The sequence below is a fragment of the Triturus cristatus genome, chromosome 7, assembly GCF_964204655.1.
Source record: "Triturus cristatus chromosome 7, aTriCri1.1, whole genome shotgun sequence".
Classification (NCBI taxonomy): Eukaryota; Metazoa; Chordata; class Amphibia; order Caudata; family Salamandridae; genus Triturus; species Triturus cristatus.
Genome location: NC_140590.1, coordinates 319,144,116 through 319,159,380, shown reverse-complemented (window position 1 = coordinate 319,159,380; position 15,265 = coordinate 319,144,116). Strand labels below are relative to the sequence as shown.

The 15,265-nt window shown below is 43.8% G+C and overlaps 1 protein-coding gene across 6 annotated transcripts in view; it reads right to left on the bottom strand.

Annotated features, from left to right (window-relative positions):
• Positions 1 to 4,053, bottom strand: part of LOC146809562 (uncharacterized) — a 299,611-nt gene extending 295,558 nt beyond the window's left edge. For 4 of the 6 annotated variants that reach the window (XM_085616392.1, XM_085616393.1, XM_085616395.1 and 1 more), the window contains exon 1: positions 3,802 to 4,053. In XM_085616392.1, the coding sequence (XP_085472518.1) occupies positions 3,802 to 3,861 (60 nt within the window). In that variant the 5' untranslated portion in view covers positions 3,862 to 4,053. The remainder of the gene's footprint in view (positions 1 to 3,801) is intronic. The other 2 variants (XM_085616394.1, XM_085616397.1) reach the window with 1 other exon arrangement.
• Between the last annotated feature and the right edge of the window lie 11,212 nt (positions 4,054 to 15,265).

The following is a 15,265-nucleotide window of genomic DNA, read 5'->3' as shown; positions in this document are numbered from 1 at the left end:
GCTTGACCGGGGCAAAGTCAAAGTCAGCCTTTCAGGCCGACCACGATGGAGCCCTGGCCGGATACACTAAGCTAGAGGCACGGTCAAAATTTTACCTTTGCACTTAGAAACGTTTCTATGGCTTTTTCTTCCGAGGGCCCTCGTTGCTCTTCACCAGGCCATATTCAGTGAGCGTTCGCTGGCTTGCTTTTCAGGGAGCCTCTGGTCAAATCCTGGATGTCAGAGCTCCAGAGCTTTTCTGTGGAACGAACCTCGAATCCTGGCTAGGGCGCGGTTGTAGGTGGCCGGCTTGACTCTCGCGGTGGGTCGATCACCTTATGGAGCCTTTTTCCAAAAGTTCTCCAAACTTCTCCAAACTTCAGGAGATGGTTCCTGAGTCCTTCTTGTGGCTTCAAAGTGTCCAGAACACAATCCCAAAGGCCTGGAATGTAAATGTAAATGTAAATTGATACTTGTATAGCGCACTACTCACCCGCAAGGGTCTCAAGGCGCTTGTACGAATACCGCTGTGGAACCCATCCTGGCTTTCCCTGTGAGGCGTCCACTCCTGGGCACCCCCAAGGTGGAGGCCAGGCATCCTTAGCGTTGTGGGGGCCGTTGTGGAGATTAAGCAAGCTATTGCCCAGAGTTGCAGAGTGGGACTCCATGATTGGAATGGCACCGAGGCGAGAATTATCAGGTCCGTGGAATTTTTGAGCCCAAGACCCGCCGAGGTGGGGAATTGAACCCTGGTCCCGGGCTAGACCTCTGCATCAGGGTCTGCCGCTCTAATCATTGAGCCACACTTCTCCTGGAATCTTCTGGAAGGTCTGGACAACAATTCCCAAAATGCACCTCACCAAATCCTTCAAAGTCCACTGCATGCACTCCAGGATTGGGACTCTTAGTTGAGATGATGAAGGTGAGCTCTGTTAACCTGTAGCTTGCACGGACTCCACTCTTCAATCCTTCTAGCAGCAAGGCACAGTCCTCAGGCTGAAGTACCAAATTGTGCTGCAGGCACAGTCATTCAGAGTGCCGGCCTTTGGATGCAGATTCAAGTTCCAGCAGGACAGTCCTACTTTTCCTTCTAGTTTCAGGCAGCAGAACTGAGAGGCTATGCACCTCTCACATGTGTATTCTCAGCTTCTGGGCATCAGGAGGGGGTACCCCCTGCTTATGGGATACAAGGTGACACCCAGGTGCATGACCCCTTCCTCCAAAGCGTGGCATCTTCTTGTACCAGAAAGCAATATACTTCCAAAATCCATGATGGCTGAAAGTTCAGCAGAGCAGAAAGAGATAACTAAGCCAACTTTCATTGTGGCTCATTTCCATAGCTCCTCTACCCCTGACATCTGCGAATTCCTTCCTTCCTTAAGCCTGCTAAATGGCTGGGGCACAGGGCACTGGGGTTGGTAGGCCTCGTATTCCCTGTCGTCCTGTTGTATTCTGATGTAATACACGTTGCCTAGGAACGATATTATCGACTATTCCCTGTCGTCCTGTCCTTCTTTGAAGCCTCATGTTTATGACCCCTCCCCCCTGCTTTGGCTTTCCTGATTAGCTGCAGAGGTCTCTCCAGGAGATAGACTCTCCCCTGAATAGCAGCTTATCACCTAGTCAAGGCAGCCTTGCTACGCCTGTTAGCACTGACCAATCAGGGAAGACTGCAAGAAGGCTGGATTTTGGGTTTCAGGCAAAAAAAAATTATATCTTCTTTTCTGTATAAGTTATGAAAAATTCAACAAGAGCAATCTATTGGATTTATCAATAACATTCTGTTATGTCTTTGGAATTATTTTTTCATTCCTTTCCTAGCAATATTTATGCGTGCATAACATATTGCAATGTTGGCCTATGGGCCGAGTATCTACAATGGGGAAAAAATTAAATGAGCAGATGTCCCTCACCAGGGTTTCATAAAACATATTTTATAAGGACCCTGCTTACAGTTGCATGACCCCCACCCCTGGGACAACTAGGGGAGCCCTGGGGCGAACTAATATGTAAAAATAATGTATATTATCACTTCTAAAGCACCCATAGCACCAAAGTCGAGTTTGCAGTGACTTTACTATTAAAAGCAGCGCTGTAGAGCAGGCCTGCTTTTAAAATGACCTCAGGCACTCAGCACTCATGCAAGTGCAAACAAAGCTGCTGGCCTCTAAGTTTCCATGCCCTGTTATATACCAGAGACTTGTAGGTAGTTTCAATTCCCCTGCCCTATTATCTACTAAGAACGTATAGGGTAGGTCATGCCAATTGTAAGAATTTACTGTTAAAAGCAGTCTGCAAGGCTTCATTTAAAACGACAGACAGCCGCTCAGCAGTGCACACACACTAAGTGCATACAATCTGCTGGGCTTCTAAACCCCCATGTCCTATCATCTACTAGGTACTTATAGTAGATTATTCTCCCTTGCCCTATGAAATACTAGGGACATATTGGATCTGTCAGGCCAATTGTAAGTGTACTCTGATGCATAGTGTACCCTATACATGTGTTGTGTTTTAAACAGAGCACTGACCTGGGCCTGCTGGCAGAGCCCAGGCCACAGTCAGAGTCAGTTACCACTGGTATCATTCAGCAGAAATGTGGGGGTGAACAGGGCAAAATAATGACTTTCTAACCAAAACCTATGCTAGATTCAGGCACGTACCCAAGCACTATGGCGCCATGGTGTGTGAGTGGTGCAGGACAGCTGAAATCACTGGCATCACTAGGGAGAGGGGAGGAGAGTGCCATATCTCTGTGAATATGGAGCTCTCCTGCTCTCTCCCTATCATGCAACGCAGCGCAGCCTCTTTGGGGGACAGCTTGCAGCATGTGACAAGTTTCAGAATCTGGGGCCAAGGGTCATATTTACTAAACTCTCCCACAGAGCAGTGCAGTAAGCCACCTCGCTGCACTGTGTAAAATGGAAAGAGCAGTAACGCGCCATATTTAACATATTACCTCGCATTCCTGTCCTTTCTTTGCACTGGTGCGCACAATGTGCTGCCTTGCTCCAAGGCTGGCACTTTTGCACCATGGTGCAACGGTGACTTCATTGCAGACAGCATTGTTTTTGTGCACAAAAACAATCTGAGGAATTATACTCTTTGTATGTGGGCTGCACAATGCAGCCCACATACAAAGAGGAAAAAACTAAGCGAAATAAAGATATTTCTCCTCGTTACGCCTCACCTGGGGAAGTGTAGAAATTTGAAGCATTTCCAGGTCCACCAGTAATGGTAAATCTGGGAATATGCTGAAATCCACAGATGCATGCATGGGAACACCCACGCTCCACCTAGAGAACACCTGCCTGGAGCAAAATACCACAACACAGCGATTTGCACAGAGTTGCCGTACTCTAGATTTATCAAGCCACTCAGGCCACACAAGGTGGCCTTGTGTTGCTTTGGCTTGATAAATCTAACTTTAGTGTTGTGACACCCTACGCCCCGTTAGGTGGCACAACGGTTGCGCAACACAATCCTAATATGCCCCTTGATGTGTTTTGTTTATATATTTATAAGAAGTTAGATAATTACACCACAGCTTACTTCTGTGTGAAGCGATGTATATATGCAATTTGTTCTTAAAGCAGTAACTCGTTATTAAGGAATATAATGCTGACAGCGTCAAATAATGAATATGAAGTTATGAACCACATTATATAAAATAAAAAAGTTCTTGAAAGTTCCCGAGAGCTGTAGACACCGCAGGGCCGGTCTAGTCTAAACCCTGTACAATTAAACCAAAGCAGCACAGGTTCTGGCTGCTAGTGCAGTGAACAGGTGCCCCACGTGGCAAAATAAACAGAAACCACTCACCGCCGATAGCAGCCACAGACATGTGAATGGTTCAAGATTGAAGAAGGAACGAGCAGCCATAAGCAGATCGAACAAACTTGAGCCCCCATCCAAGGCGCAGTTCTTTCTCCTTTCTGCTCCACCCTGACACTGTTCTGTGGTTCCAAACAGGTGGTTTTATTCTTGAATACTTCCGGGTCGGCGGGCTTCACTCCTGACAGAGCTGTACTCATTTTGAGATGCTTAGTACAAACAACAACTTGGCAGATCCCCTGGGACGTGAAAGAGGACTTTAACCTCCTGTATCAAAGTAAAGTGGGCGTTCCCTGAGGATGAAAGTACAAGTGTGCGCTACAGAGCCACAACAGCGTTTATTAAACACAGTTATAACTATGAATATAGCACTTGCCACAGTTATAATGGAAATGGACGCTGGTCGTCTGCATAAGCCTTATTTATGAGGCCGTGCTTCACTTATACGCCACCGGTGCGTTACATTTTGTGATGCACCGGCGGTGTAAAAAAGGCACCATGTTGCACCCTATTTACAAAGTGACACATCTAGACAGATGCGTCACTTTGTAAACCCCTGCTCCACATTATTCCTGCGCCAGGTATAATGTCTGCAGAGTGGGTGTTCCCCTGCAAAAATCCTCATAGAAGTGGCACATTGAAATCTATGAGATTTCAGTGCGCCACTTCTAGGACGCCATTGCGCCAATATCTTACGACTGCCTCACAGCAGGTGTAAGACTGACGCAGGCCCTTTCACATGGGGCTTGCCCCATGTGAAAGGACACATTGCTGGAGTTGCGTCTGTTTTCAGACACACCCCAGCAATGCGTCATTTTTGTGCCTACAAATACGTCAGAAATACTGACGGATCTGTAACTCCTTGCAAAATGATGTGTCATACAGTAAGTATGACGCATCCATTATGTCGGGGGAGGGCGCACTGAGAAGTGATGCATCACTGTTTTCACGCAGCGATGCATCACTTCTCATAAATAAGGCCCAATATCTTATGCATTACAGGAAGGCAGCTGTTCTTCATCGGCCTAGGGGCATGGGGATGTCATCACCTGGTGTCTCGTGTCGCATCATGGTACAGGATGAATACACAACTTCCAGAGAGTGCAAACAGTGGCCTAGACCGCAGAGGGTAAGTGATCAGAGGCTAGGAAACTCAGTGGCAAATGGGCAAGTCTTGTGACACGTATTGTCTGCGTTCCTTGGACAATCAGGGCCGAGATATTATCACAAGTTTACTGAATATCAAGAAACTCCTCTTTAGGCTTCGACTCTCAGGGGTTAACCAGTGCGAGTAGTCAAGGGCTCACTCTTGAGGGGTGATGTGAGGTTGAAACTTCTCTTGAGTAGAGTCCTAGAAAAATAACTTCTGGTAATGTTAGAATATATGAAAATGACTATTTGCTTTAAAAGGTTCAATTGTGTACTAAAACTAGTGGTGTTCTAGGTAGGTGAAAATGTCATTTGAAACGCACTGTTTTAAAAGAACAAAACACTGAAACGCACCCGCTATAGTTATCTCAAGTAACTGTAACTCGTGTCCTAAGGTAACTATGACTCGCACCCCGCCTTTCACTGTGTAGTCGTCAGTGAGGTTATTTCAGATGTTGCATTAATGTTATCAATGATGTCACAGAACATGTCATGAGGGATGTGAGGTAATTAGCAGTGCATAGCGAGGGAGCGAGTTATAGTTACTTCGGGACATGAGTTACAGTTACTGGATAACTATAAAGGGTGAACCTTCAGTGTTTTTTGTGAAAAAAAACAGTTTGTTTTAAATGATATTTTCACCTAACTATAACATCCTTATAACCTTTTGTTTGTTCGGTGAAGTTCTACGTTTTTTTTTTATGCAAAGTCAGATAGCATTACCACACCTAACTGTAATGTCAATTTAACCTTTGTTTTTTTCCCTGTGAATTTCTAGGTGTTTTTTTTAAACATAAAGTTATATTCTATTACTATATGTATTACCAACTCCAACCCACACACAGTCTTCAGCCATGTACGACATGGTGTTGGCCACAGGGCCTAGCCCATGGCCCGGCCCTGCGTCCACCCATCCACAGGCTGCTAACTCCATGATGCATGTGGCCTTTGTCTAGGCTCGGCGTGGGGCAGGCACTTCCTCCAACTCCTTACGGGCAGCCTGCCCCAAGCCATGTACACCCTTTAGCCATGTGTGGAGTGGGATTGGCCACAGCTCCTGGTCTGCGGCCAGGCCCTATGCCCAACCCCCCACTGGTACCCACTGACTCATGTGCAGAGGGTCTTGGGCGCAGGGTGGAGTTGTGTGCAGGCCTTACACCCACCCCCGCTGGTGGGGAGTTCAGCACAAGGCTTGGGGCCCAAATCCCGTTGGGTGTGCATGGCTGTATGATGTTATAATGTAAGCGGTGTCATTTTAATTAAGGCAGACCTACTGACTTTGTCAACAGGCCAGAACACCAAATATAAAACGTGGGCCTCTAGGCTTCATAAAGAGGTTGGTATATCAACATATATAAAGCACATCTATTGACTTTGTCAAACAATCTCCAATAATGATAATCAGATGTACTTTTCTTTAAATTCGCATAGTGCAAAGTTTGATATAAGTAGTGATAACAAAGTTTTAAATAAAATTTCATTAAAAAACACTGAAATGTCCAGTAGTTTTTTTTTAAACAGCTCTTAAGCTATAAAGTACAGCCATAGAACCAACAAGGCAGCTGCACACTTCAGCGGAAGAGCTTAGAACTTCAGCAACAAGAGCTTTAAACAAAATATGGCAAGCTCTCCTGGGGTCATTGTTTTAATAGCCCAAGAGACACTTTTTTATTTATGTTGCTGCGGGGCTGCTGCACTTTAAGCAGCCCCTAACAACATAAAAAAACAGGCTTGGTGGTACCCCTGCCCCTTCTAGGGAAACCCACAGAGCAGAGGATTGCGGGCGCGCGAGTTATAGTTATCTGAAATAACTATAACTGGGGAATTTCATTGGTTTTTTACGAGTGAAATATCCACCTAACTATAACATGTGTGAAACCTATGGTTTTTTAAGTGAATATATTTATATATATATTCACTGAAAAAACCATAGGTTTCACACATGTTATAGTTAGCGGAAATTTTACTGATAAAAAAACCAATGAAATTCCCACGTTATAGTTAGTGCAGGCAACTATAACTCACGCGACCGCAATCCTCTGCTGATGCTAATACTGTATTTAGACACTTATTTGCCCATGTCTTCTTCCATACATTTTTAGCTATACATATATTACAAATATTTTTTTTTCATAAAGACACATATGTCATCAGCAGAAGATTGCGGTCGCGTGAGTTATAGTTGCCTGCACTAACTATAACGTGGGAATTTCATTGGTTTTTTATCAGTAAAATTTCCGCTAACTATAACATGTGTGAAACCTATGGTTTTTTCAGTGAATTTGCAAGGTTTTTTAAATGCTAATTCCTAACTATAACGTGTGTGAAACCTATGGTTTTTTCAGTGAATTTGTACGGTTTTTTAAATGCTAAGTTACTTTACGCCATTCGTGGCGTGCGTGCCCACTTAACGCAGTTCGTTCCATGCGCGCACGGTGCGCTTCGCGCACCGTGCGCGCACAGTGAGCACGCGGTGCGCTTCGCGCACCGCGCGCCCACTTTACGCAGTTAGTGCCGTGCACGCACGGTGGGCACGCGGTGCGCTACGCGCACCGCGTGCCCACGTTACACTAGATGGGCCATGTACGCATGATGCGCTTCGCGCACCGTGCGCACATGGAGGACATATGATGCACTTCGTTTTGAAAGGTAATATTTTAATTTTTCGTATATTTTATAAGCCATGCACAAATGGTGCCCTTCGGGCACCATTTGCACACGGGGTGGAGAGAGTGTGGATAATTTTTTTTTTTATTATTTTTTTTTTAAATATTTTAGTTTATCTCATCTCTGATAACCCTTGCACAATTGGTGCCCTTCGGGCACCAATTGCACACGGGGTTTTTTTTCTTTTAATTTTTTACCGTACGCGTACGGTAAGCGTAATCGGCGAAATTGCCGAAAAAATAAAAATTCCGTTTTTGGCCTTGGGGGATCTTTGGGGACTCCCTCAACATGGCTATGTGTGTGGGAGCTGTCTAAACAGCCCCTTTACATGTTTTTGGGCTTTATATTTTAAAAATCACTCTCAGTGCGAGAGAGAAAATGGCGGCCGCCGCTTCCTGGTTTCGGCCGATTCGAATGTTTACTAAGATCTAAGAGCCAATCAGAATCGCGCTCGCGCACGCCACTGTACGCGTACGGTAAGCGTACCGTAAGCACACCGTAAGCTGGCTCAGATATATATATTGATTTAAAGGCTATTTTCTCAGAATCTACTGAACAGATTTACACCAAACCTACAAAAGGCACTTCCTTGACCTGAGGACTACCTCTCTGCCAAATTTCTAGTAATTCTGTTCAGCCGTTCGGGCTGTAGCCCTGTCTAAAGGTCCTATGGAAAAATGCATGGGAAAAACGCGTTTTGGGGACCCCCCTTTTATCTTAGCCCCCGCTTGACGAATCCCCCCGAGACTTTCAGGGTAGGAGCGGAGCGGAGCGCCCCACCTATTTTGAAAAATTCGCGAGGATTCGTCGACCGGCGCCAAAGTTATTCAAAATAGAATGTTGCGGATTTCCTATGGAAACGTGGTCCTAACTATAACTACCTACTGGCGACTGCCAGTAGGTAATATATATATATATATATATATATATATATATATATATATATATATATATATATATATATATATATCCAAGGTATAAAACAGTGCATGAATACGCTCTCAGGAAGGAAAGGCAGACACGATCATTCCCATCACCAGTTTAATGCACACGACGCGTTTCGGCAGAAGCCTTGTTCACGTGTGACAAGCTGTCAATATTCCACACTGATAAAGTTAACACATTCCAAAGTGAACAAAATCAACATAGGACAATCCCGTAGTACATGACCGCCATCTTGGAATGGGTAGAATACCATATCCTACAGTGGGGAACAGAACAAAATCTGGGCTGCATGAGTAAATGGCAATGTACAATTCCTGTGGAAGGAAAAGACGGTATGCATACATGTATCATGAGTGCTGAAAACATTGTACCCAGTTAATGTAAAAGATATACAAGCGACAAAATGTCGATATACCACACTCATAAATTAAGTATGATCCAAAGTAAATAGGGGACAATCCTGTAATGCATGGCGGCCATAATGGAATGGGTAAAATACCCTTCCAAACAGTAGGGAACAAACCAACCCCTGGTCCAAATAACTGATAAGCTTTGTAATCAAATATACAATCGCTGGGGAAGGAAAACATAATGAAAAAATGTTATCAACTAACCAATTACCGGTAGGAGATAATCCATGAGCATAATGAACACATAGTGTGTCGCTAGTATTGCATGGTTCCGCATAATGGCGGAAAAGGAGAGCGTTGACCAAAGAAGGTGAGAGTGAGCATCTCATCTAACTGTGAAGGATAATAAATAATAGTAGAACTGCGTGGACCACATGAAATCCATGGCTAAGTGCCAAAAAATTATGGCTAAGCGAAGGTAAACACATAGTGTGTACAAATTGAACCAGAGGCAGTCCAAGCTGTGAGGATAACGTGAAAAAATATAAGCACACATAAGAACAAAATAGTCCCAAAATTGTTCCGCATAACAGAGCTACCTGGACAACCTGGAACGTGTCAAAATCAGTGGACGTGGTTGGTGACAGCATAAATAAAGATGTGGCAAACGTGTAGGTCATACCGGATGAAAAGGGTAGGATGCCCGTGCTGGTGAATACGTGAGAGTGGGCCCCTTCCTTTTCTCCTGTAAAGAATGATAAAACAAAAATTAGAATACAAAAATATAAAACACATTACAAATGTTGCACATCCTAACGAGAAGTGGAAGAAGCAAGGAGGTTAAGTATAAAAGTTAAATGCATATACTGATTGTCCAAGACAAGAACTGAAGAGTTGTAACAACCTGTAAAACAAAGACATACACAAGGCAAGTCACAATCATACGTGTATGTCTCTACATAATGAGGGTATAAGGCACTTTCCTAGTCCTGGAACCGTACAGTTTCACAATAAAAGACACAGTTATGAACTTTCTTTGAGGTGAATGGATAACTCTTCATCCATGTTAAGCCCCCCAGGGGTCTTCGTCTGAAAATCTATAATGTATCTAGATTCGCGTTGTCGTAAAGAGAGTACCCTATCACCACCTCTGGGATTTCTGGGAACATGTTCCAAGATGGTGAAACTAACATTGGAAATGTTAGAGAAATGAGATTCTTCAAAGTGACGTGCCACAGGATATTTGGGGTCATGATTGGAAATGGCTCTTAAATGTTCTAAGATCCTCTTTTTCGCAGGACAGGTGGTGCTCCCAATGTACCATAATTTGCAGGGACACTCAATGGCGTAGATCACAAAACTGGTACTACATGTAAGGAATTGTGTAATACTTTTCGTAGTACCATTGTAAGAAAGAGTGGTTTTGAACTTACTATATTTACACGCCTTACAGTGACCACATGGATAAAATCCAATTAGACCGTGACCTGTGGTGGTGGGTGATTGTGTGATGTCATTCCTGACCACCAGATCTCGGATGTTCTTGTTGCGTCTGTAAGTGATGGTGGGTCTATTGGGAGTGCTGCTACCCAGGACACTGTCATTTTTCAGAATGTCCCAGTGTTTGACCAGTATGTGTTTGATTTTATGTGAATCAGAATTGAAGGTCAGGATCATCCTGGTGTTATCCGAGTCTCTATCAGTGGGAGGCTCTATGGGGTCAGAAAGAGTGTTTATTCTCTCAATCAATTTCGCCCGAGCTGTGGCTTTTTTGAGAACCCAATTGGGGTAACCCCTGTGTTTGAATCTTTCAATGATGTTATCCCTTTCCTCAGCATAAGATGTCTCATTGTTACAATTTCTCTTGGCCCTGAGTAATTCCCCGTAGGGTATGCTCCACTTCAAAGCTTCCGGATGACTACTGAGAGCATGTAAAACACTGTTACCCGCAGTAGCCTTCCGAAAGAGAGAAGTGCAAATCTGGCCCTGTTTAATCACAAGGCAAACATCAAGGAAATCAGTCCGTTCCGCACTAATGTTACCCGTGAGTAAGATGTTGTACTTGTTCATATTGAGTTGCTTGATGAAATTTTCAGCCTCCCCTTTGGTGCCTTTCCAGATGATGAACAGGTCATCTATGTAGCGAAGCCACATGACGACCTGTTCAAAATCTCTCTTGAGTGTGGTGCTACACATAATCTCCTGTTCCCAAAAGCCCATAAACAGATTAGCGAAGCTCGGCGCGAACCCATGGCAGTGCCATTGATCTGCCTGTAGAGGGCGCCATTGAATGAAAAAATATTGTTGTTGAGACAAAAATGTATCATTTCCATTATCATCTTGCTATGTTCACGGTATCTGAGCGGTCTCTGTTGTAAAAAATGCTCACATGCCTCCATCCCCTGTTGGTTGTCTATGATGGTGTAGAGTGAATGTACGTCAAGAACAATAAACAGAAAATTGGTGTTCCATTTTAACTTGTCAATTTTACAAAGAAAATCTTTGGTATCTCTCAGATAGCTGGGTAACTCGGTAACGTACTCCCTCAAAAAATGATCAACGTATTTAGATATATGTTCGCTGACACTGCCAATAGAGGAAACTATGGGACGCCCCGGAGGTCTCATGTTATCCTTGTGCAATTTGGGGAGAAGGTAAAGTATAGGAAGTTTGGGATGGTCATTTTTGAGGTAGCAATATTCCTCCCACACTAACAAACCCTTATCTTTCCAGGTAATGAGTTTTTCCCACAAGTTGGTAATGCTCAAGTCATAGATGTCTTGAGTGATGGGTGCATAGAATTTAGTGTCATTCAACTGCCGTAAGGCTTCCTTTATGTAATCATCTCTGTCTAAGATCACAATGTTCCCCCCCTTATCGGCAGGACGGATTACAATGTTGGTGTCTTCACGTAGGTTTTTAAGAGCTTGTCTTTGACTAAAGGATAAGTTATTGGCGTTCTCCCTAAAGTGATTCTTGTTTTTTCGTCTTAACTCCATGAGTGCCTGTGTGGTGCAATCATGGAAGGTGTCAATATTATCGTGAGGAAGTGTGGGTAAAAAGGTGGATTTGACCCTAAATTCCGACCTAGCTCATGGATTATCTCCTACCGGTAATTGGTTAGTTGATAACATTTTTTCATTATGTTTTCCTTCCCCAGCGATTGTATATTTGATTACAAAGCTTATCAGTTATTTGGACCAGGGGTTGGTTTGTTCCCTACTGTTTGGAAGGGTATTTTACCCATTCCATTATGGCCGCCATGCATTACAGGATTGTCCCCTATTTACTTTGGATCATACTTAATTTATGAGTGTGGTATATCGACATTTTGTCGCTTGTATATCTTTTACATTAACTGGGTACAATGTTTTCAGCACTCATGATACATGTATGCATACCGTCTTTTCCTTCCACAGGAATTGTACATTGCCATTTACTCATGCAGCCCAGATTTTGTTCTGTTCCCCACTGTAGGATATGGTATTCTACCCATTCCAAGATGGCGGTCATGTACTACGGGATTGTCCTATGTTGATTTTGTTCACTTTGGAATGTGTTAACTTTATCAGTGTGGAATATTGACAGCTTGTCACACGTGAACAAGGCTTCTGCCGAAACGCGTCGTGTGCATTAAACTGGTGATGGGAATGATCGTGTCTGCCTTTCCTTCCTGAGAGCGTATTCATGCACTGTTTTATACCTTGGATTGATTTTACGGTTTTGCTCCACCGGAGCGTACGCCACTCTTCGAGGGTCCCAGCGTTCCAGTAGGAGCTCTGTCTTGGAAGGATACTGTCGGAGGAACGCATTGGACCGGCCAAACATTGGAATCGCTTTGGTTATCGGAGATCCGTATACCGTTATCCTGCACACGGAGGTAAGCCCACCTTGCTTCAGTCCGGGTCTCGTGGGGAGGGTCGCGGGGCCGGATCGGCGGATCCGCAACGAGGCGTTCCCCTGGGTACTTAGGCGGGAGCGGTGGGAGCTGCCGAGCGTGGGTATACGGATATCTCTGGGTTGCCTGATTCATATACTGTCTGTACATACGGAGTTATTACGAAGCATTGTACCGAGGAGTACAGATGAACTAATATCACAAGATCAGATGCTCGAACAGCCTGAATCATTTTACGCTAACTACACGAGCAGAATAACTCTATTCTCCGGGCACACCTTTGATTGTACTACACGGTATCATTATCCAGTCATGCAACCGATGACAAAAATAACCGCGATTGTTTGCCAAAGGGAACTTTCAATTTATTGAGAGGGGAAGGAAGGCTACACACGGAGAAATACACACATCAATTTCCAGTTTAATTAACGACATGGAGGAAGAGGCGGAAAGAAGAGCAGCTGCTCTAACCTTATTTAGTAGAAAAACAAGAAGTACTGGACAACAGGACAAGGCTGAAAAGACTATCCCCAAAAGTCAGCCGATAGAAGAAAAACTTAAGAGACTCGAGAAGCTCAAAAGAACTGAAACATCAAAGTGGTGGGAAGCTATCTCACTTCAAAACTATGTAGATCAATCCATGGCACCGAGGGGTCTACGTATTTTCATTACTCCGACCTATGAGACACCTAACCCCAAGATGTTACAAGAATGGTCGGAACACTCGGCAGCCAGCTCTAAGATCATGATGGAAATCTTGATAAAATATGCCTGGCAGGATAGGGAAGAAACATTGAAATTGATCAAAGAAATCCTCTCTGAATTAACACAACTCATGGATGACAGTACGCTGAACAAAGCACTGGAGTCTATGAAAGAACGTCTTACGCGATATGAGGAAGAGATAAAGGCAAGAAAACAAAGAAAAATGAATCGTGACTATGCTGATTATGAAAGCGGCAGGATCTTGACCTTTAGTAAAAAATACGATCATCTCTATAAATCTGAAGCATCTTCGAGTGGACTACCAGAAACTACCAACAAAACAACAGACATTTCCATCATAAGTGATACAGAATCTGATGTGTCAGAAGGAAATATACCCAGCGAGGAGCACATCCAGAAACAGATCAATTTTTTAGACGAGTTTCGGGTGTTGAGAAAAGATCGACAGAAAATGAGAGACAATCCTCCGATGAGAGCGAGAGGACGAGGAAGGGGCCGGGGCAGAGGACAAAGAAGCGACGCAATAGAAAAAGGAGACTCAAGCAACGATGGGAGCACAGACAGAGGAAGGGGCGCCGTGGGAAATCGGAGAACGCGCTCAAACAAGAAATACTAATGGATAAAAACATGGTAAACAAAACAGTGGTTAACCTGTCGAGCAGACCTATCAGTGACTTGGATAAAAAAACTTTGTGTCTGGGACTCTCCTTCTGTCCATCCTCGCCTTTTAACTATACGGATGCTAGAATAGACCTGTTCAAATTCGTGAGAAAATTAAAACTAAAAAAATGGCACAAACTGAAAAGGCTTAATCATACTCAGGTGAAACAACACACTATCATGTCTAACGATAACCTCACCATCAGTGATGTCGATAATCTCATTATCCTAGCCTCACTTGATAACACCAATGAGAGTCCTAATGAAGATATCTCCACTTCCCAAATTCTTGAAAACATGGAAATAGAGCAAGATGCATCGGCTAGGTCGGAATTTAGGGTCAAATCCACCTTTTTACCCACACTTCCTCACGATAATATTGACACCTTCCATGATTGCACCACACAGGCACTCATGGAGTTAAGACGAAAAAACAAGAATCACTTTAGGGAGAACGCCAATAACTTATCCTTTAGTCAAAGACAAGCTCTTAAAAACCTACGTGAAGACACCAACATTGTAATCCGTCCTGCCGATAAGGGGGGGAACATTGTGATCTTAGACAGAGATGATTACATAAAGGAAGCCTTACGGCAGTTGAATGACACTAAATTCTATGCACCCATCACTCAAGACATCTATGACTTGAGCATTACCAACTTGTGGGAAAAACTCATTACCTGGAAAGATAAGGGTTTGTTAGTGTGGGAGGAATATTGCTACCTCAAAAATGACCATCCCAAACTTCCTATACTTTACCTTCTCCCCAAATTGCACAAGGATAACATGAGACCTCCGGGGCGTCCCATAGTTTCCTCTATTGGCAGTGTCAGCGAACATATATCTAAATACGTTGATCATTTTTTGAGGGAGTACGTTACCGAGTTACCCAGCTATCTGAGAGATACCAAAGATTTTCTTTGTAAAATTGACAAGTTAAAATGGAACACCAATTTTCTGTTTATTGTTCTTGACGTACATTCACTCTACACCATCATAGACAACCAACAGGGGATGGAGGCATGTGAGCATTTTTTACAACAGAGACCGCTCAGAT